Raw genomic sequence first — 22597 nt, forward strand, 5'->3', positions numbered from 1 at the left:
TGCGGTGCCTACCAGGAAAATAAGTATTAGACACAAATACTTCAGTTCTGAGCTGAATCAAGACAGATTCTTTTTATTACTTTCCCTCCTGGGAACTTTCTTTACTCAGAATTTTCCTAGGAGGCATCTGGACTGTGTCTTTGTGATGTAATTAATACGCATTTGCTGTGCATCCATATGGGTGGGCTGTAAGCATAGTCTCACATTAGAGTGGTGAAATGAAATGTCCTGCTATTAACCATCACACATTTGTTAGTAAAATGTATTTCATTAAAACCCAAACATCCAACACTAGATTGATGAAGTTTCATGCAGTAGAGATTTCCCTGGCGTCCTGACTGCAGCAGATACCTGTCTACACAAAGTGAACAGAACACGCTTTTGGAGAGCAGTAAGTATTCTAGATGCTAATACTGTCAGAGCTAATACTCTGAGCTTAAAATCTAAGCTCTCAACAGGCACATCTAAAGAATCTGGAGGAAAAGAAAGTGCTATCTGGTTCCTTCAGCTTCAGGAAGTCACAGTGGCAGATGGCCAAATGTGCAGTCAGTTGGATACCAGACCTTCAAGTCGTAAGACCAACAGCTACTGCAGGAAGACAGACATACATACAACAGAGGAAGCTGTTCCCAGATAGAAGACTTCATGCATGGTTCCATGCAAGTTTCTTTATGCTGTTCCTTTACTTTTAACTCCATTACAAGGGATTCCAAACCCTCTGTTTCTGAAGGTCTCATTCATTCGGGCTGCTGCTTCTCTGGTATTTCATCCGCGTCTCTTGCATAAAATTTCTGAAGGCTGGTTCTTCGTGACTCTCCTCAGTAACTGGGGGAAAAAAAATCCACAGTTCAGCACTTGTTCCACTTGTGTTACTGAAGAAAGCTAGAGTCAGGCCAGCCAGAGCAACACGTAAAGTCTATTTGATCTTCAACTTTATTACAACACAAAAGAAATAAGTGATCCTAAAAAACAATGGAACAGGGAAAGAATGAAGATTAAGTCTGTGAGCTATATAAGAGAAAAATCCCACACTGTGAGAACTTAGAAGATTGCTCCAATACCAGGAGTCACAGGAAAAGGGAAGAGAGCCAGGGGCAGAAACAAAGAGATGATGAAACGTAACTGTGTGTTAATCAGGTTCAGAGGCCACTACATGCTCCAAGCAAAACAAGTTGTCTGGTTTATGCATATTATATACCTATTAAAATAATTACTCCAATAGAGAATTTACAATTGAACTTCCACAAATGTTAGAGAGTGGTATCACTGGACTAAGCATTGCAGCTGGGCTTCTGCTACACATTCAGACACCTGTATTTAGGTGACTGAATGTTTGCTTGCTTTCTAGGCTCTCATTACAGTCAATCCAGTTAACGAAATATAGAGGATATTTCCTGAGTAGACAGGCAGCTTTTATACCAGATCAGATCCCTCATTCCCTTACCTTCATGGTCAATGTCATCAGTATCACTCTCCCTCTCTTCTTCTTCATCAAGAGTTCCTCGTGTTAGAATCAGCTCAGAGGGACCCATTGCAGAAGCATCATCAGCCCCTTGAAGGGAACAGAAATGACTATACACAAACCAGCACGCTAACAAGTGCCCTGACAACTTCTATTTGCACATAAACACGGCCATTAATACCTACTCTAAAGGGATTCCAAAGACATGGGACAGACTACATCAGCACCCAACTCAAACTCATACAAGGCAACAGTTCAACCAACAGCAGAGCTTTCTCATAATTTGGCTGTTTCACCTTTTCTAAAGTATTTAATTACTTCTACTACATCCACTCCTTTATATGCACAGCAGGGTTTCTTCTTCTCACGTCTGTGACTGATCCATGGAAGAGCTAAGTCTGAACCATCCCACAGGAATTAAAGCCCCTCTCCTCTTTACTAACATGAAGCTGCTTTCACGCTTTTGCTATGAAGACAGAAAAGCACTATGTGCTTATTTTTCTTATTTTTCTATGTGACTTCTCAAGGTAGACCCTTCAGACAACTTCTGCAGTAAACAATCTTCCTAGTAAGGTACCTGCAAGAGTGTTGCCCTGCACACACACGCTGCCCATGTCCTTCCACAAGTGTTCCAGCTGCTCTCTCTTTTGTTTATTTTGAGCTTTCTCCTGTAGGTACAAAGTTACACGTGGATTCTGAGCACATTTACAACATCAGCAGAAGAGTAATCTCACCCAATACTAGCAGTCTGTCCTCCAGTCAGAAAGCAGAAGTCAATAAGCAGGTCTTACATTACAACTAACGTCACACATAACTTTTGGATAAAGTCTTTGGACTTCAGGAACGTTTTCAGTAGCATCAGGAAGACGAACTCAGTTGTGCCTGCAGAGAACTGTCCTTTGGACAGCCAGAACTCAAGGTGACCAGAGGTACTAATTTTGGTACTGCAATTCAGTCTTCGTTATTAACTGTCTGAGTCAAAACAGCACGCTTCACTGGTGCAGAAAGATACAGTGATATTCTCAACAAATTGCTTTGGAAAGCTATTTTTTAAAAAGTCTCTATACTTCTGAACAGAAGATGTAACAGATGGTGAGCTTCAGGACAGGAGTTTTCCACACTGAGTATGATTAGTGAAGGAAATGTCAGACCTTCCCAACACAGAGGCAATTGCATGCATAAAAGTGACCCCAAGACACACTGGATATACGGTGTACAACACAGAGTGCACAGTACATTATGTACAGGTGTACAACAGTAAAAAATACTTACCAGTGTTTTTCTCAGGCGCTCATATTCTGGACGATATTCTCTGAAAAAATAAATAAAGTGCATTCGGTCTGAACTAATACATGATTTATATTAAGTAAAGATCATCTTGGAGGCTTGTTTTTATCCCAAAGAAGTTTCCTCTAGGCTTTCATGTTTGAGAGACATTTCAGAAAGATTAACAGTACCTTTTACCCAGATTCGGGTAAACCTTCACAGGTTAGGGACCCTGACAGGCTGGAGAGATGGGCCTGTCTGAACCTCATGAGGTTCAACAAAGCCAAGTGCAAGGTCCTGCACGTGGGTTGGGGCAATCCCAAGCACAAGTACAGGCTGGGCGGAGAATGGATGGAGAGCAGCCCTGAGGAAAAGGACTTGGGGGTGTTGGTGGATGAGAAGCTCAACATGAGCCAGCACCGTGCGCTGGCAGCCCAGAAAGCCAACCGTGTCCTGGGCTGCATCCAAAGCAGCGTGGGCAGCAGGGCGAGGGAGGGGATTCTGCCCCTCTGCTCTGCTCTCATGAGACCCCCCTGCAGTGCTGCATTCAGCTCTGGGGTCTCCAACACAAGAAGGACATGGAGCTGCTGGAGTGAGTCCAGAGGAGGCCACGAAGATGATCCGAGGGCTGGAGCACCTCTGCTATGGAGACAGGCTGAGAGAGTTGGGGCTGTTCAGCCTGGAGAAGAGAAGGCTCTGAGGAGATCTTATAGCAACCTTCTAGTACCTAAAGGGGCTACAGGAAAGCTGGAGAGGGGCTTTGGACACGGGCGTGTAGTGACAGAACATGGGGCAATGGCTTTAAACCGAAAGAGGGCAGATTTAGATTAGATACAAGGAAGAAATTTTTAATTCAGAGGGTGGTGAGGCACTGGAACAGGTTGCCCAGAGAAGCTGTGGATGCCCCATCCCTGGAAGTGTTCAAGGCCACGCTGGATGAGGCTTTGGGCAACCTGGTGTAGTGGAGGGTGTCCCTGCCCATGGCAGGGGGGTTGGAACTGGATGATCTTGAAGATCCCTTCCAACACAAACCATTCTATGATTTGGATTCTGAAACCAACTGATGCAAAATAAGTGAACAACCTTCATTAAAATAGCAAGCCTTTCTCACACTGTCTTGTTGGATAAGAAAATAAACAAGCTTGACTGAGGGAGTCATTTCAGTGCTATACCTATCAGCAGATCTAACAGTTTCCTCTAATCACAGACATGACTTTCACTGTCAGTACTTGCGCCTCCTAAGACAGTTCAATAGGATCTTATACAGGAAGACTGTTCACAGACTTCCAAATTATTGTACCACTATGGAACCTCTGAAATATTTCTTTACTGAAATAAGGATAAAGTGGATGTGGATACCCTCTTCTTAGAATCACAGAACAGTTTGGGTTGGAAGGGACCAACATAACTGATCTGTTAGCTTCCTGTGGACAATTCAAACCTTGATCATCGTATGGAATCATAGGAAACAAAATGACTTCACGGATTTGCTGGCAAAGATCACTTTTACTTTTTCACTTCACAGTCAGCACAAAAATTCACCTCTGAATAGCTCCTTTTGACTGCTGCTTTTTTCTACTGACTCTTGCACTTAAGTCTATTAGAAACTCTAGACTACCGTGGCTGTGAATGCTGAACAGTCTTTCAAATCGAAGGAGTGAGCTCACGAATCAGTAACTTCTGCAAGGATTCAACGGGCCAGGGACCAAAGGTTATCTACTTACCTCTCATATTCATCTACTGCTTTGGAAAGCTGAACAAAAAAATCATCCAGTCCTGTGCCCAGCACGGCAGAAACACCAACCACCTATAAAAGGAAACCACATACCAGAACTGAAGAGTAACTGAACCAAGTTTTTAGGTAACTAATGGATGATCAGAGCTGGAAAGACTAAGCAGTACCTTTAAAACAAACAAACAAACAAACCAAAGAAAAACTAAACTTAAAAAACCAGGAATCTAATGATACTCATTTAATCATCGCAGTGGCACAAAAGTATGCAGTACTACTTCTGCTTCCGTCATTCCTGCTTTCAACCTCTTTCTCCACCTGCTGTTGATGTTTGCTACCTCTGGTTTGATGGTTTTTGTTGTTGGTGGTGGTTGGGTTGTTTTTTTTTCTTTCTTTCTCTCTCACATTTAACTCAGGAACCTGGGTTTTCTCGTCTGTTTCACAAATTTTACCACGGGGCAGGGGGGGAAAAGCAACAGTTAAAAAAAAAAAAGAAAACCTTGTACCTCCAATCTCAATACCCCAGAAAAAGCATAGTTAAGACAAAACAATGCCTAAATATAACGAACAACGTAGGGCAATTCAAAAGAAAGATCAAATCCTTCTTCTCTTTACTTGGTTACTGTTCATACTCCAAGTTCTTATCCTGAACCTAGTATTCTAAGCAGTTAGTGTGACTGCTGCACTATCAGTGTACCACAATTAAAGTGTAAAATAGACCACAAGAACTGACCTTTTGCCTGTGAAGTTCTGCCTCATACTTTGTATTTAGCTGAAGCACATTTTAAGAAGTACCCAACCCAACCTCCAGAACAGCAAGAGATGGAGAATTTAATCAGTTACTATGGCAACGCATTCAAAATGCACATCGGTTGTCTAATTTGAACTTGTCTGTCATTACACTTCTGGCCTTTGTTCTGCTTTTATTAAATCAATTATCTAAAAATACCTTTAATTAAGACTATTACTAGCCAGTACTTGGTGACCCTTAAGAATCTTACAACCTCTAATGAAAATTCTCCCTCTTTTTCGTAAGAAAAACAGTCTTAACTGCTCACTTTCAAATGTAAGCCTTTTTCCAACACAGCCCTGCATTTTATCAACAGTACAGTAAAAATGCAGACAATCAAGCATTCCACAGGATTTTAAGCCTTAATCCTGTGCCAATACATATTAATATTTACAGTTTCACTGCACTTAAGTACAAGCTGCCTTCTACTCTATAATCCTCTGCAGATGTCCAGCTCTCCAGTCTACTATTCCAATAGAGATGACATGCATACAAACAGTGATTAGCAAATAAGGACTAGGAAGAACTTTACTCCTGTACATGGCACCACTACAATCCGGTTTGAAATACTGTATATTGTTCCACATAGGGCACTTAATTTTATTTCTTTTTGCTAAATCATGATTATCTATATAAGTGGAATCACTTATTTATTTTCATTGCTTTTCCTGTAACACCCATAAAGCCATTTGCTTGTCTTTTATTAAGTAAAAGCTACACAACTAGCTGAACCCTTTAAGCACAGACTATGGAATCATTAACATCCTCCAATGAATAGTGTTTTCAGAGAAACTGTACAGATTGGTCCTCTCAAAACCTGCTAAGCAGAAAAAAACACTTTTTCTTGTGTCAGCAAATATACAGGATTTTTTTCCGTTTTGTTTTTGAGATTCTTTCCTTTCTTCCTACATAGTAAATTGCCCAGCTGTACTTGACACTTTCAGAACAAGGAAAATTATCTCAGATGGGAGACACTGCAACACAGTACATCACCTCTTACCAGCCTATCTTAGCTTTCTTCTGATGATTAATCACAAGTCAGTATTAAATGATCCACTCAGCATGACAAGCAACTAAAGTTACTTCATGTTCAAACCAGCAAATCCTCATCCCCAACGCAAGGCTCTTCGACAGATTCCAGTTCAAAAGGGCAGTGCAAAGCCCTTTTACAGAAGGACAGGGTGGCTGAGGTTGGAAGATACCTCTGGAGATCATCTAGTTCAACCTCTCCTGCTTAAAAATCAGGATTAACTAGAACAGGTTGCTGAAGATGTTGTCTGAGCATGTTTTGAGTATCTCCAAGGGTGGAGATTCCACAGTTTCTCCGTTTCAGTGCTCGATCAGTAAAACTACAGCAATTCTTTTTTCCTCTTCTGTTTAAACATAGTTTTCTCTATTTCACTTGATGTCTATTGCCTCTTGTCCTTTCACTGGGCACCAATGGAAGAAGCCTGCCTCTGCCTTCCTTACATCATCCCATCAGGTATTCATACACAACAATAACACCCTCCTTGAGCTTTCTCTTCTCCAGGCTTTTATGAGAGGTGGCAAAAAAAGGAAGAGTCTTACCTTCAGCGAACTGTAAAATTCATCCAACACTAAACTCATAGAACGAGTCAGATTACTGACATAGGATGTTTCTTGATTCAGGGCATCCTGAAAAGTCTCAAAGTCCTGCATCCATTCTACTGCAAAACTGTGGTCAATTATGTCAGTCTGGAAGAAGAAGAGAACATTTTCAGAAGTAATAATGGTGCATTCTTAGCATTAGGTAGTTAAGTGGACAAATAAAAAAATTCCATTTTAAACTTACTTTCAAAATGCTGATCTTGTAAAAAATATTCAGCCCTGGTCTGAAGTTTTCCAAGCTCTGTTTTTATCAAATCAACTACTTGAATACAGGAAGAAAAGACAACCAACCACTATCCCAGTTTTAAAAAGGCATATTTAAGGAAACAATTGCAAGTCTAGAAGCTTCTATGGTTTACTGGAAAGGGGCATCCAAAAATTGCATACTGTGCAAGAAAGTTGCAAATATTAAATTGTATGATTGAGGCCAGACAAGAACAGTCTTCACTGAAGAAACCATCCTTTCACGATTGGCTTGGGGGTTGGGGGGGGCGGGGAACGGAGCCATTTCCATGTTGGGTAACAACAGCCTACAGGATCCTTAGAATCCAGCTGTGCTCCAACCAGAAGAATCACAGAATCATGGAATGCTTTGCGTTGGAAGGGACCTTAAAGATCACCTAATTCCAACCCCTCTGCCACGGGCAGGGACACCTTCCACTACACCAGGTTGCTCAAAGCCTAATCCAAACTGGTCTTGAACACTTCCACGGCACCCACAGCTTCTCTAGGCAACCTGTGCCAGTGCCTCACCACCCTCAGAGTGAAGAATTTCTTCCTTGTATCCAATCTAAATCTCCCCTCTTTCAGTTTCAAGCCATTGCCCCTTGTCCTATCACTACATGTCCGTGTAAGAGTCCCTCTCCAGCTTTCTAGCAGGCCTCCTTGTAGGTCCCTTTTAGGTACTGGAAGGCTGCTACAAGATCTGTCCGGAGCCTTCTCTTCTCCAGGCTGAACAACCCTAACTCTCTGAGCCCATCTTCATAGGAGAGGTGCTCCAGCCCTCAGATCATTTTTGTGGCCTCCTCTGGACACGCTCCAACAGGTACATGTCCTTCTTATGTTGAAAAGCCATTCCTCACTGGTCTACACTCAGACATTGAGCTGTTGACCAAAACTTTTTGAGCATAACTATCCAGCCAATTCTTATCCATGGAGTGGCCCATCCGTCAACTCCATGTCTCTCCAATTTAGAGACAGGGATGTCATGTCAGCCAGCGTCAAATGCTTTGCATAAGTCCAGGCAGACGACCAAAGAATCATAGAATTGTTTGGTTTAGAAGGGACCTTAAAGATCATCTAGTTCCAACCCCCCTGCCATGGGCAGGGACACCTTCTACTAGATCAGGTTGCTCAAAACCTCATCCAACCTGGCCTTGCACGCCTCCAGGGATGGGGCAGCCACAACTTCTCTGGGCAATCTGGTCCAGTGCCTCACCACCCTCATTGTATAAAATTTCTTCCTTGTATCTAATCTAAATCTGCCCTCTTTCAGTTTAAAGCCATTGTCCCTTGTCCTGTCACTACATGCCCTTGCAAAAAGTCCCTCTCCAGCTTTCTTGTACGCCCTCTTTAAGTATTGGAAGGCTGCTATAAGATCGCCCTGGAGCCTTCTCCTCTCCAGGCTGAACAACCCCAGTTCACTCAGCCATAATGTCAGTTGCTCTTCCCTTATCCACCAATGCTGTAACCCTGTTGTAGAAGGCCACCAATTTGTCAGGCACTATTTGCCCTTAGTGAAGTCATGTTGGCTGTCACCAGTCACCACCTCATTTTCCATGTGCCTCCTCATAGTTGCCAGGAGCTTCTGCTCCATGATATTGCCGGGCACAGAGGTGAGACTGACTGGCCTGTAGTTCCCTGGGTCTTCCTGATTTCCCCTTTTTAAAAATGAGGGTTATGTTTCCCCTTTTCCAGTTGGTGGGAACTTCACCAGACTGCCACAACTTCTCAAAATGATGAATAGTGGTTTAGCAACTTCATCTGCCAGTTCCCTCAGGACCCACGGATGCACCTCATCAGGTCCCATGGACTTGTCCACCTTCAGGTTCCTTAGATGGTCTTGAACCTGATCTTCTCCTGCAGTCGGTGGTTCTTCATTCTCCCACTCCCTGCCTTTGCCTTCTGTGACTTGGACAGTGAGCTGGAGCTCTTGCCAGTGAAGACTGAGGCAAAGAAGTCATTGAGAACCTCAGCCTTCTCCATATCCTGGGTGGCCAGGTCAACAGGTTTCCCATTTCCTTCTGGAAAGGGCCTATGTTTTCCCTAGTCCTCCTTTTATCACCGATGTACCTATAGCAGCTTTTCTTGTTGCCCTTGATGTCCCTGGCCAGGTTTAACTCTATCGGGGCTTTAGCTTTCCTAAACTGATCCCTGGTTGCTCGGATAATTTCTCTGTATTCTTCCCAAGCTACCTGTCCTTGCTTCCACCCTCTGCAGGCTTCCTTTTTGTGTTTTAGTTGATCCAGGAGCTCCCTGTTCATCCATGCAGTCCTCCTGGTGTTTTTGCCTGACTTCCTCTTTGTTGGGATGTACCACTCCTGAGCTTGGAGGAGGTGATCCTTGAATATTAGCCAGCTTTCTTGTGCCCCTCTTCCCTCCAGGACTTTATCCCATCATACTCTACCAAGCAGATCCCTGAGGAGGCCAAAGTCTGCTCTCCTGAGATCCAGGGCAGTGAGCCTGCTGTGCACCCTCCTCACTGCCCTAAGGATCTTGAACTCCATCAGTTATAAACTAAACTCAGTCCAAGACTATGGACACAAACAGGTGAGATGGTTCCATAATTTTACATGGACTGGTATCCAAAAATTTGATTAAAGAGTTTTATAAACATATCTTACCACATGTATATCCACTATTATCACAATATAGAGGTGTCTAAAACTCTGCTATATTTCATTTCCCAGCACGAATAGGAAGGAGGAAGAAACAATTATCTAGCATTTCTCAAGAAATTCCAGACAGAACTGAATCCATCAAGGGCCAAAGCCTGACTCTTTAGAGTTAGTTTAAATTCTATAAATAAAATTAAATTAACTCTACAAATTACTATTTTTTCCCCCTACAAATCTTAACATTCCTTAAATCTACGTGTTTGTCACTGCACATATATCAGTTCCTTGGTGTTTTCCATTACCATTATCAAGAGCCGATTTTAAAATGCTTGTCAAAAATTCTTCGAATGCTGTTGGCTTTAGTTGTTACCAAAGGCTAAACATCAGATCAAAATGAAGTGTAAAGTTATGAATCCTAAGCCTTGGGCCTTCCTTTCCTTACACACACTGATGAAGTCCCATTTCTATCAGTCTTTCAAAAAATGTATTTTCCTAAGAGAGAATGGTTTTCCTACCTCATGGCTTTTTCTACAGAAACGCTTAACAGCTTGTTCTAAAATTACTGTCTAGAGTTAGAAAGAAACAGTGTACAAAAACTTGCTAAGTGAGCAAGCAGATACCAAAAACATGCACGGTTTGGGTCACTGGGAAGATGTGTGTAGTCGGAATAGATCAGACACCAATCCTGCTCGGCTGGCGTGCGGTAAAATTTCACAGTCAAAGCATGAGTGTTCTAGAGGAGGCGTACCGGATACACATGCATGCACACACAGGGCTTGCTATGCTGGGGAGCAATTCCTTGAATGCAAAACATGTCTGTGGGAAAAAGGAAGAGTACTCCCACCAAAAATCTCATGGGATTCTTTTAGTATGTGAAATTGTCACTTTAAAGAGTTGGCTAGCTGTTAAGTTCAAAAGCATCCTTTGAGGCTACAAGCACCTTACACAACAGTGCAGGTACAGGCTAGTAAGTATCTACTTTCTGGCAAACACTGGCATGTTTTTAGTGTCACTGGTCAGGACTGAACACCTTTTGTTAATTTTTGCCTGCTACAATACATGAGAGTCCTCCCTCAAAACAGGCAGGTGTTACACAACTCCCACTCTAAGTCATCAGCCTGCTGCCAAGCAGAAATAATTAAGATAATTGTTCTGAGGAAGCAGGGGACTGTAAGAGCGGATTCAGTAATGAACTTACCCTTCTGCTACAAAGTTAAGTTTCCTTACAGCATAAGGTGCAAAACGTTTTTCAAATTATCAGTGTCATCTCTCACTTGAATGTTTGGAGGTAACTGTCCATCCCTGATTCTTCCTGTGCATTTGTGTACCAGATTAAAGACCCTTTTTAGATTCAGCTTTCAGCCTGCACCTCCCTCCCAGCCCTTCTTTTCTAGAAAATCTATTATTGCAGTCAGACAAAGGCACTACAGCAAAGCAAGCTGAACAGAGCAATGTTCCACTAGGACACAGAAATGATAGCTTTAACTTACTTTGTTCATGACAACAATGAAAGGTAGCTTTGTCTTGTACAGGATACTGGTGTGTGTGGGAACAAGAACAAACAAACAAAACCATTAAAAATTATTTAAATCTCACTAGAATGGAAAACAGGTTAAGCATAAGGCAGACAAGACTTGCACAAAACTAAATACATCTGACTTCAAAAGATAATTCTTTTCCTCCACATCAATTAGAATGTAATTTTCACCCTGCTTACCATGGCTGAACCAAATATGCTGCCCCAACACGTAAGCGCATGTCTATGAGACAGAAAACCTCCTTCTACACACCCAGATGATTTTGATTATTATTTTCTCTGACTCTTAGATCCCAATATTTAAGTCTCTTTGCATTTTCTAACTATTTTGACTCAAACCTTAGGTTCTGAGATATTATTTGTGAACTAAGCAATTAATTAAAATAACTCAAAACACCTATAAAGCAAAACTACCTTGAAACGTGAGCTTACATATTCATTTCACTGTACATATTCTAGCACCTTTTGCTCATTTTGTCAGAAAATGCAGCATGTAATAAGACATGCTTTGCATACTCCTATCACAGTGACACAGTTTTTGACCTTGGTACAAGGACTGACAGGTTTTTTCAAGATCTTTTACCAAAATTTACCATAAATTATGACAGCTTTAAATATGTTAATCTTCACATAGGTATTTAGTCCCTGGTTTAACATGAAAGAAAACAGCTAAATCCATCTACGAGGAGGAAGTCATTAAATCAAGAACAACCTGCTACGCTGAGCTCCAAATGAATCTTGAAGAATCACTGAAAATATCAATAATATTATAAAAATAGAATAAAATATTATGCATTTACTAGAAGGAGCTGAAACTAGGCTATCTTGATACATCTTAGAAAAATGATTTTATAAGCAACAGACAATGTGTTAAATCTGACGTAACTAGCTTTCATCACACTAAGGTCTCATGGATTATTTAACACTTTCAGTGGGAGTTTTGACCCAATGACCTCCAGATGTCCATTGGCACCTAAATTATTTTGCTTATCCAATGGGAAAACCACTAAGACAGAGAATAACCAAAACAGCAGATTAAATGAATTTGAGGCATTAATGCGCGCTGGCAGCCCACAAAGCCAACAGTATCCTGGGCTGCATCAGTGCACCCTCAGCAAGTTTGCAGATGACATCAAGTTGTGTGGTGTTGTGGACACGCTGGAGGGAAGGGATGCCATCCAGAGGGACCTTGGCAGGCTGGAGAAGTGAACCGTTGCAAACCTCATGAAGTTCAACAAGGCCAAGTGCAAGGTCCTGCACGTGTGTTGGGGCAATCCCAAGCACAAGTACAGGCTGGGCGGAGAATGGATGGAGAGCAGCCCTGAGGAAAAGGACTTTGGGGTGTTGGTGGGTGAGAAGCTCAACATGAGCCGGCAATGTGCGCTGGCAGCCCAGAAAGCCAACCGTGTCCTGGGCTGCATCCAAAGCAGCGTGGGCAGCAGGGCGAGGGAGGGGATTCTGCCCCTCTGCTCTGCTCTCATGAGACCCCACCTGGAATACTGTGTTCAGCTCTGGAGTCCCCAGCACAAGAAGGACATGGAGCTACTGGAGCGGGTCCAGAGGAGGGCCATGAAGATGATCTAAGGGCTGGAACATCTCTGCTATGGAGACAGGCTGACAGAGTTTGGGCTGTTCAGCCTGGAGAAGAGAAGGCTCCGGGGAGACCTTCCAGTACCTAAAGGGGCTACAGGAAAGCTGGAGAGGGACTTTTACCAGGGCATGTAGTGATATAACAAGGGGCAATGGCTTTAAACTGAAAGAGGGCAGATTTAGATTAGATACAAGGAAGAAATTTTTCATTCAGAGGGTGGTGAGGCACTGGAACAGGTTGCCCAGAGAAGTTGCGTGTGCCCTGTCCCTGGAAGTGTTCAAGGCCAGGTTGGACAGGGTTTTGAGCAACCTGATCCAGTGAAAAATGTCCCTGCCCACAGAAGGGGGAGTGGACTAGGTGATCTTGAAAGGTCCCTTCCAATCAAACCATTCTATGATTCCCCTCCAATGTAACTATCAAAGAGCAATCAAAGCAGATGGACTGCATTTTCAGCTTTTCTTACCTGCAGGCATACAGCATGTTGGACATAAACGTGATGGGGTTAATACTGCGAGAGGTGTCCATCACATAAACAACAACTGAAGGAAAAGAGGAAGCCTGGAAACATAGAGTAAAAGATATTTTAATTAGAGGTACCTGCTTTTCAACAGCCTCTTCTTTCACACAGCCCCACTGTTAAGTCACTGGGAAAACACTTACCAAGGCCTCAGTTATGATGGTTCCTGATGCTGACCAGGTGAATACCTCAATTTGCCCTGGTGTGTCAATAATAACATACCTGGTAAGAAGTCACCCCCGACAAACAATAAGGGAAAATTAGTTCAGCACAAGGTCCTATTCTTACTAGATTACCGCAAGCACATACTGCAAGTCACATGATTATTCTATTACAGATAGAATCACAGAATGGTTTGGGTTGGAAGGGACCTCAAAGATCATCCAGTTCCAACCCCCCTGCCATGGGCAGGGACACCCTCCACTACACCAGGTTGCCCAAAGCCTCATCCAACCTGGCCTTGAACACTTCCAGGGATGGGGCATCCACAACTTCTCTGGGCAACCTGTTCCACTGCCTCACCACCCTCTGAGTGAAAAATTTCTTCCTTATATCCAATCTAAATCTCTCCTCTTTCAGTTTAAAGCCATTGCCCCTTGTCCTGTCACTACATGCCCTTGTAAAAAGTCCCTCTCCAGCTTTCCTGTAGCCCCCTTTAAGTACTGGAAGGCTGCAATAAGATCAACCCGGAGCCTTCTCTTCTCCAAGCTGAAGAGCCCCAATTCTCTCAGCCTGAGATCAGAAAAGCTTCTCCCAGTGTCAAGATTTATGGGCATGCCTGAAAATTTCCTGTGTGAATTCTGCAACTAAGAAGCTCATACTCTCTTCAGATTCTATAAAAGTTGAAGGCATCAACCTGACAGACACTTAGTACTGCAAACTCTTCAGAAGAAGAATTAACTGATGCCTGTTTGAACAGTGTGTGAGAAAAAATGACAGTCTAGTGGAAGACAAGAAAAGCAGAAGTGGAATCAGCAGACAATTCTTCAACATATCTGAAGTCTAGTTTATCTGTTCTAATTCTACACCCTTTTCCACATAAAATTTATATCTAGTGTGAAAAACAACTAGAAAACACGCAGAGAACCTTTTTAGGATTTCCCATGGTTTTCCCACACAGATATCAGAGAAGTAGAAGTTGGTAGAATGTACTCACTTGGATGCGTTTTGTCTTTTTTCAATGAACTTCATCACCTGATTGAAAAAGGAGCATACTTGGTATTTAGGCTCACACCAGGAAACACTCATAATCATTTCAGAACAGAAACTACATTAACTTGCACAGCTGCATATATGTAACAAAAGAAGATTAAAGTCTTGAGCTTTTCCATGTGTGAAAATGCTCAGACGCTGCATGGGTCAAAAGCAACCTTGATTTTGTCTGTGTTCTAGTACCTGGCTAAAGAAATGGTACAACAAATACAGTCATTCCCCACCTTTTTACTAAGAGATTGCGCACTGTCTCAGTATCTCGTGTGAGTTCCCACCCAGCGCTGACCCAGCGTTATGGCTGAAGAGAGCAGTCAATTATCGAATAATCCTACGCAAACTTAACGCGTCTCCAGAAGTCGGCTTCCCTACTTCCCTACTGAAATCTCTCAAATGAAAGCTGTTGCGCTCTGTATAATACATGGCTCTGTATGGAGAATACTCGAAGACTTTAATTCTAAAGAAATAATTTTAATTCTGAAGACATATCAGCAGGGTAACCAAACACAGTGCTCTCTGAGATTCCAAACACGCAAAAAATCCCACGGTCTCCCAGCGCGGTATTCGTACCACAGTGTTGCACAGGAACAACCTCGTACCTGATCAAATCTTGTAGCAAAGAGATTGAGAGAGGTCACTATTCCACCATTTGGGCCCAGCCCATATCTGGACGCTTCATTTAGGAAAGCAGATGATTATGCAGACCTCAGAGGGCTTCTTTTTAAATTCTGGTAATAGTTGGCCATGTACAATGCAGACTGGATACCTTGCAGCAACAGGCAATACCTCTAATAAACAACTAAGTCTTCTAAGTGATGCAGCAGCATAACAAACATAAAGTGGTCTGTCTCTTGCCCAGACACACGTGATTGCCAAAAGGAAAAGGAGCTACGTCATGGCTTTCCCTTGCCATTATTCAAGCATTATCATTCTGGACAAAGAGAAAATGCATACATCAAAGCCATCTTTGTCTTTCCAAAAAGATTTACAACACAGTCAGTAATGCAGAATTCAATAATGCCCTGAATGCACTAAATTTAAAGAATTTATACTTCAAAAGATAATTAAAAGATTTCTTTCACAAATATACTTTTAGCAGAAATGACAATAGGAATGAACGTTATAAAGATACTCGAAGCGTCAACTTAAAGATGCAGATTTCAAAGTCTTTTTCCATGCATACAGATCTGTATACTAATTGTGCTCAAAGAAACAAAGAATTTTATTTTTTTTTAACTGCAGAAGAACCAGCACTGATTCATCAGTACATACTGTCTTCTAGGGCCACTACTGTTAATCTCCAAAGATGAGGCCAGGGACCCTCAAGCACTATTTAATGAGATGCTTCAACTCCAGTAGTGGCTCACAGACACAGTAAACCAAACATTGCACCTACATACCAAACTGAAGCTTATACTTCAATGTTTTGGTGGTAACTCCAAATCAAACAAGAGCCAAAATCAAGAATGCTATCCCCCCCACCATCTTTATCCTTTTCTAAAACAATATATTTAAGAGTCACACTAGCAAGCCAAATCCAAACACTGTATATTATCCCACCTGCGCAAACTATTACTTCATGCAACATTCCGCATTGCTGCAATTCCAGACACCTTCTGACCTCTTCATCATACTGTGCAGAAGTGACAAACAATTTTCATAAAACCTGAGATTTTTAATATCATGATTTAGTAAAAAAAAAGGATACTGTTTCATGACTTCTTTGTACTTCACAGTGTCCCTGATATCTAGAGGAGGAAGATGTACAAATAGCTTTAGGACATCACTTTTTAAATAGCCATCTTTATCAATTTGCTGATAGGTACCCTTCTTTTTCTAGCAAGTCTCCTTTTGTCTCAATAATAGATCTAGCACCGACAGGAAAAACCCCCAAACAGAATACATAAAACCTAACAGATTAGCTGTGCTCTCAACATACGTATGAAACCAAACATAATTCATGTGAAACACCACCGTCTGAGGTATAGAGCAGTAACTGCTTGAGCTGAATTTTGTTCTCAGCTGCTCAAAATCAGTTAACAAAGTGCAGATATCTGTGTTATTGGAGATCCAGCACCAGAACAGATACTCTGACAACTCATCTGATATCAATAAAACAGTTTTGGGATCCACACTGCCTTTCTTACCCTCTGCAGAGGCTGGCTAACAAACTCTGGAAAGTTTGACAGACAGGACCCTCACAAACCTAACGACTGGTAAGCCCTTTAGAATGGCTAAACAGAATTGTTTATTGTTAAGGTATTTTCCATTAAATTCATGTCTTCCAAAGCGTTTTGAAGAAGTTATTTGGTAGCACACATGGCTACCACTGCTTTGGATACAGGGCAGCAGATCGAATCTGCTCGTAGTACGCTCATCGCTGACGCAGAAAAAAAATCCACAAGAACCCAAACACATCAAATCGTACCAGATGATGTAAAAAAAAAAAAAAAAAGTATAAACGCGATGGAAGAACGCCTTTTGTCCCCAAAATTCACGTTAAAGATTAATAGGAGAAAAGAGTTACAATAAATTAAAAAAAAAACAAACCCACAAACAAAACAAAACACAACAAAAAAACCCCACAAGACAAACAACCCTTTGGGTTAAACATGCCGGCTTCCTTCTGGCGGACCCACGAGCACGCCGTGCCTCCGGGCCGGGCCCGCCCCTCCCGCCCCGCGGCGGCGGCGCTCACCGATGTTGGCGGGGAAGGGCAGGTCGCGCACGGCGGGGTCCAGGTTGATCACGTAGGGCGGGCAGCGCTGCCCGTGGAGGTGGGCCGCCAGTCGCTAGGGGACACAAGGGGGGGTCAGGCCCCGCTGGACGCGGGGGCAGCGCTGGGGGGAACCGGCGGCTCCCCGCAGCGCCCCGGCCGCCTCTCACCTGCACGAAGGTGGTCTTCCCGGAGCCAGCCATGCCCAGCACCAGCAAGCACACCGGAGCAGCCGGCGCCGCCGCCATCTTCCCAGCACCCACTTGTCCTTCCGGGGCGCGGCGAGGACGGCGGGGGGCGGCCCGCGGCACTCCGCCGTAACGCGCGGGACCCGGCTGTCGCCCTGCCGGCGCTGGAGGGGTACGCAGCGCGCCGGGCGGTCCGGTCGGGGCCCGGGGGCAGCTGGCAGCATTTCCCCGCCGGGGCTCGAGGCCGGCTGCCGCCGTGAGGAGGCGGCCGGAAGCAGGCGGGCGGGGCCTCGCGGCCGCGCGCGGGCGCGGACGGGGCGCGCGCTGACGTGGCGGCACCATGCGGGGCGGCGGCGGCGGCTCGGTGAGTGCGCGGGGTCCGCGCCGCCGGTGCTGCCGACGCGCTGTCCCGGGGGCGGGGGAGAGGGGCGCGCGGGGCCGGAAGCCGCCGCGAGGTGGGCTCCGCCGTCGGAATGGCGGGAGCGCGTCGGCGCCACCGGAGCAGCCGCGGTAGGACTTCTGCTGCGCGCCGAGGGTCGCGCCGGGCTCCGGGCTGGAAGGAGCAGGGGCCCAGCCCGGTAACGGCGTGCGCGGGCCGCGCGGCCTCGGCTCGCTGAGCAGCCCCGCTCTGTGCCGCCGCCCGTGGGCCGGGCCCCGTCCCCGAGCGGACGGGCGGCGAGCGGGACCCGCGCTGGGCAGCCCGGAGCGCTGCCAGCAGCGGCGGGAACGGCTGCTTCTCGTCTGGGAGCGGTGGGCCCGGCTCCCCTCGGCGGAGGGCCGGGCGGGGAACCGGAACCTTTGTCCGAGGAGCCTGCGTTGCGAGCGGCGTGAGGTGCGCGGGCAGAAGCGGAACGGCGGGGCTGAAGGGGGGAGTTCCGCGGGGCCGCTGAGCCGTCCCGCTGGCGCCCGGTCCCGGGGAAGGGAAGGGGCAGACCCGGCCCTGCGGGACGGCTGGCGGGTGCTGCCACTGGCGCGCTGGCAGTTTGCGCCTCGCTGCCCTGACCGCGGGCGTTTCTGCGCGGTGCTCAGTGCCGGTTTCGCAGGCGCCTGGTTTGGAGCAGCCCGTCTCCAGCGGCGGCACGTGCGCCGGGTCACAGGGCCGTCCCGCAGCCGCCGGGGAGGCCGAAACGGCCCCGTTGCAAGTGAAGTTTCTTTGTCCTGCCAGGCACTAGGCCGCTGTGTCTCTTTCTAACCTGTGCGAGGAAGTTGCCTTTCTGGCTTTCCATGTGTCCAGCTGTCCTGCCTGGTTTCGGCTGGGACAGTCGGTGTTTCTCTTTGGTGGCTGGAACGGCGCTGTGTGTCCGGTTTAGTACGGGCTTTGTTACGGGGGGAGCGCTGGTGTTTGTAGTTGTGGCTGGAACATCAGGGACTGTCCAGCGTCCCGTGTTTTGCCAGTGCCCGGGGGGGAGCACGGCTGGAACAAAGGACGCGCAACTCCTAGCTTGGGATCTGAGCTCAGATTCAGGATCGCGGTCCACCTTGGCCCATGGAATATCATGCAACATCATGCCCAGTTGTGTAGATGAGGGTTGACTGGGAATTTTGATTCTCAGGTTCTATATCTCTCTGGTTCTTTTTTTTGATTTGATTTTTTTTTCAGGCCTCTTATTCTTCCAGGATTGCGGTTTTGGGACTTGTCTATTTTAGAATAACTAGTCCGGATGGGACAGGTGTTGGTCAGTGGGTGGTGAGCAATTACACTGTGCATTGCTTGTTTGTATATATTATTATCATTTTATATATTATCATATATTATGTCCTGGTTTCAGCTGGGACAGAGTTAGTTTTCTTTTTAGCTGCTAGAAGAGCTCCGTGTTTGGGTTTCAGTCTGGGATTCGTTAGGAGAAGAATGTTGCCAACGCACTGATGTTTGTAGTTGGCACTGAGACAGCAAGCACCTTTCAGCTGCCATGTTCTTGCCAGTGTGCAGGAGCACAACGGGCTGGGGGGGAGCATGGCTGGGATAGAGGGCCCACAACTCTCCTTGTGATTTGAATTTAGATTTAGGATTGAGGGCCAAATTCCCCAACGGAGTATTCCACATCATGCTACATGAGGCTTGGTATATAGATGAGGTCTGATCGGGAGCTTTGGAATTCTCTTCTGAGGGCTCTCTTGGTCTCTTGGAGTTCTGTCTCTCACTCTCTTTTTGGGCCTCTCACTCATCTGGGATTGCAGTGTCAGGACTTAACTGCTTTGGGATCATTATCCCGGATGGGACAGGTGTTAGTCACCGGGTGATGGGCAATTACATGGTGCATCACTTGTTTGCATCTATTATTATCTATCTTTTTATATATATAATAATTGATTATTATTATCGTTATTACTACGACTAAATTGTTTTTATCTCAACCCATAAGTCTCCTTCCCTTTCCCTCTTTAATTCTTTTCCCCAGGGGTGGGAGAGGGTGAGTGGTGTTTAGTGGCTGGCTGGGTTAAACCATGACACCTGGTCTTGGGCATTCCAGCCTACCTTAGGTCTCTGTGTTCTGCGTGGGAAGTACACTGTATAAATAAAAAACGTTCAAAACTTACACACCAGTTTCTCTAGACGTTTTCTTCACGGTTGCTGCTATCAACTTCTCAGAAAGGAAGACTGGACAGATCATCTGTACTTTCCTTTTTTTAATTGCAGATCCTTAACTGTGACCTAAATTCTTCGTATTAATCTTCGCTTTTATGCAAAATCTTTTAGTTCTAAAAAAAAAGTAATCTTAAAACATTTGCCATGTATGTCAGTTATCTAGGTTCTTCTAATGGTAGGTTAGGCCAACTAATTGCAGCAGACTGTGCCTGCCTGTTTGTTCATTTTTATTGTTATAACTTAACAGGCCTAATTTTTTTCTAGCTGCTCCTCAGTGAGGTTTCTCTGTGTTTCTGATGCAGGAGTTTCCCCAGCACTGCTGTTTGTACTGCTAGATGCGTGTAAACATGCCAAAGTAATACGAACACAAACGTTCAATTGACTTTTCTTGCAAAGAAGACAAGATATGAGTGAAGTCATTGACCAATCAGTTGTGAATTTCTCTCCTGCTGCTTCCCTCACCTTTCTATGGGAGGCAGTTCTGGGGCTGGAGGCCCAGGGAGAGTCTGACATTCCATAGTAACAGTTTAAGGATTCATCTAGCTGATGTCAGTGCCCACTACTGAATTTCTTACCTGGTGGGTAGTGTCTTTCACCAACTGTGGTCCTGGGAATAGTGAAGTACTGCTTGTTCCTATGCATAGATTAGAAGGCAAGCATGTGAAACACAGATGAAATCTATTTTTTTTCTAGTGCATTTCATTTGCCTTTAAGCTGCCTATTCCCTAGTTTTGATACAGCACCTGAACCTCCTCAGCATCTCCTCCTGACAAGTCATCACATCTTTAACGACTTCTTCAAATTCTATCATATTACTGTTCCGTTTTCCCCAGATAATGTGTAGCGTTTATTTCTAATAAAACATTTCATAGCATGATCCAGGTGATAAAGTGCGTTACATTTTTGTGTAAAAAAGATAGGTAATTTATCCAAATCTTTCTTTTTTTCTTTTCCAGTTTCTTAGCCAGTTCCTGTACATGGCAAAATACTATCTCTGTTCCTAGGTTACAGTTTTGGTGTTTCATATACTTCTACTGGGCAATGATTTTTGTTTTCTAGTCCATGCAGCCAAGATTATTGTCCTGGGTTTCCCAATGAAAAACAACATTGAGTCATTATTAGTATTTGGAAGAAGGTGGTAAATGATTGTCTGCACGCCAGGAACAATGTACAGCATCTTAATAGGAGCATAAGAGGCAATAAGTGACAAAAAAAATCTTTGTTAAATGAGAGTAAGGATTCTGTGATATGGATAAAGTGAACATCTGGGCAGCTGAGAGAGTATGACAAAATAATTGAGATTAAAAAAAAAAAAAAAAAACGAAAAGAGGGTATAGAAGAAACTAGAGGCAACATTCTTGGCATGGTAAATGCAAGAATTATTTCATTAAGGAAAAAATAAGTACTATGTAAGAACTAGTAAAAAAAAGAAATAAAAATATTTGTCATCGTGTGATTAAAATCTAGGCAGAAGGCAGGTACCACTGATGAATTGGAGACAAGGAACGCTCCCTCATGCCCCAGTGCAAGGGGAATGATTTGCTTTCGTATGGGGAGTGTAGAGAGGCTCATCCCTGTTTCGATTCCAGTTCTAATTCAGCTGGTGTTGAAAACGTTAAACGTTTCCTTGTTGTGGAAAACAGTGGTTTCCTTTTCAAAGGGTGGTGTGCACATCCTCAAAGTGCAGGTGATTGTGTTTAACTGAAAAGTGAAACATGCAAAAAGAAGAAAAATTATGCTGCTAATGTGAATCGTTCTACTTTATTAGGACACCAGGCCTGGACATCACAGACAACAGAAGATCAAGAGGTCTCTGGGAAACAAAAAGTATGTGAATGTTTCCTTACTAGTTTGACTGAGGGCAAGAAAAGAGCTGAGAGATTCCTATTGGAAAACCATATCTGATCCTTACATAATAATCTGAATTTTAAGAGCTGCAATGGTTTTGGCTTGTGTGATGAGAGTCTCAACTGACTTTGCTTATTAGTTTGTAGGAAAAATGCTTTTCTGACACTCGAAGGGGTATTGACTTTCATTTACTGTTTTTAAAATTATTTTAACACTGGACAGATAAATATTTCATGTTCAAGACCAGATGGTGTTCCAAAATCTATGTATTTTGAGTGCGATTGCAACTGAAAGGCTTTAATTTGAGAATTCCTCTCCCCATACTTCTGCAGTACCTCCTTAAATATAGTATGTTCTGATCTGACCTGGTACCATTAGTGTCCCCCACTTATTAATTTATGAACTGATGAATTGATGTGTTAAAACCTGTGAGCTCCACAGCTCAGAGTGAGGGATGGCCAGCACGCTTGCCATTCAATTGATCTACTTATTTCAGTTTGTGAATTGTGGTAGCAGTGGGATATGTTGGAAAGCGTTTCTGTTCTTTCCTCTTAAATTAATGTTATTTTCCCAGAGATTAGATACTCTGTGTTTCTTTGACACCTAATGTACACACTGTCGTGTACAGTAGTGTAAATGTCCAGACGTGTCAGGGCTGTGAGAAATATTTGGCAATAGCGAAGCGTCC

The 22597-nt window shown here is 44.2% G+C and overlaps 2 protein-coding genes across 5 annotated transcripts in view; one reads left to right on the top strand and one right to left on the bottom strand.

Moving 5' to 3' along the window:
• Positions 1-626: 626 nt before the first annotated feature.
• Positions 627-17558, bottom strand: GPN1 (GPN-loop GTPase 1). Its single transcript, XM_086631179.1, has 14 exons — positions 17457-17558; positions 17269-17362; positions 16279-16318; positions 15170-15236; positions 14518-14555; positions 13505-13583; positions 13308-13402; positions 11207-11252; positions 6820-6966; positions 4453-4535; positions 2735-2774; positions 2040-2130; positions 1445-1552; positions 627-825 (listed from the first exon to the last, which is right to left on the bottom strand). The coding sequence occupies exons 1-14, from the start codon at positions 17532-17534 to the stop codon at positions 734-736; spliced, it is 1098 nt and encodes a 365-aa protein (XP_086487305.1). The 5' UTR covers positions 17535-17558; the 3' UTR covers positions 627-733.
• Positions 17559-17617: 59 nt separating this feature from the next.
• The window catches only part of ZNF512 (zinc finger protein 512), a 31913-nt gene continuing 26933 nt past the window's right edge, over positions 17618-22597 (top strand). For 3 of the 4 annotated variants that reach the window (XM_086631978.1, XM_086631981.1, XM_086631980.1), the window contains exons 1-2: positions 17814-17838; positions 21830-21888. In XM_086631978.1, the coding sequence (XP_086488104.1) occupies positions 17815-17838; positions 21830-21888 (83 nt within the window). In that variant the 5' untranslated portion in view covers position 17814. Of the gene's footprint in view, positions 17647-17813; positions 17839-21829; positions 21889-22597 lie in introns of those variants that run through there. The other variant, XM_086631977.1, reaches the window with a different exon arrangement.

This window comes from Tauraco erythrolophus, chromosome 2, assembly GCF_009769465.1.
Source record: "Tauraco erythrolophus isolate bTauEry1 chromosome 2, bTauEry1.pri, whole genome shotgun sequence".
NCBI classification, from domain to species: Eukaryota; Metazoa; Chordata; class Aves; order Musophagiformes; family Musophagidae; genus Tauraco; species Tauraco erythrolophus.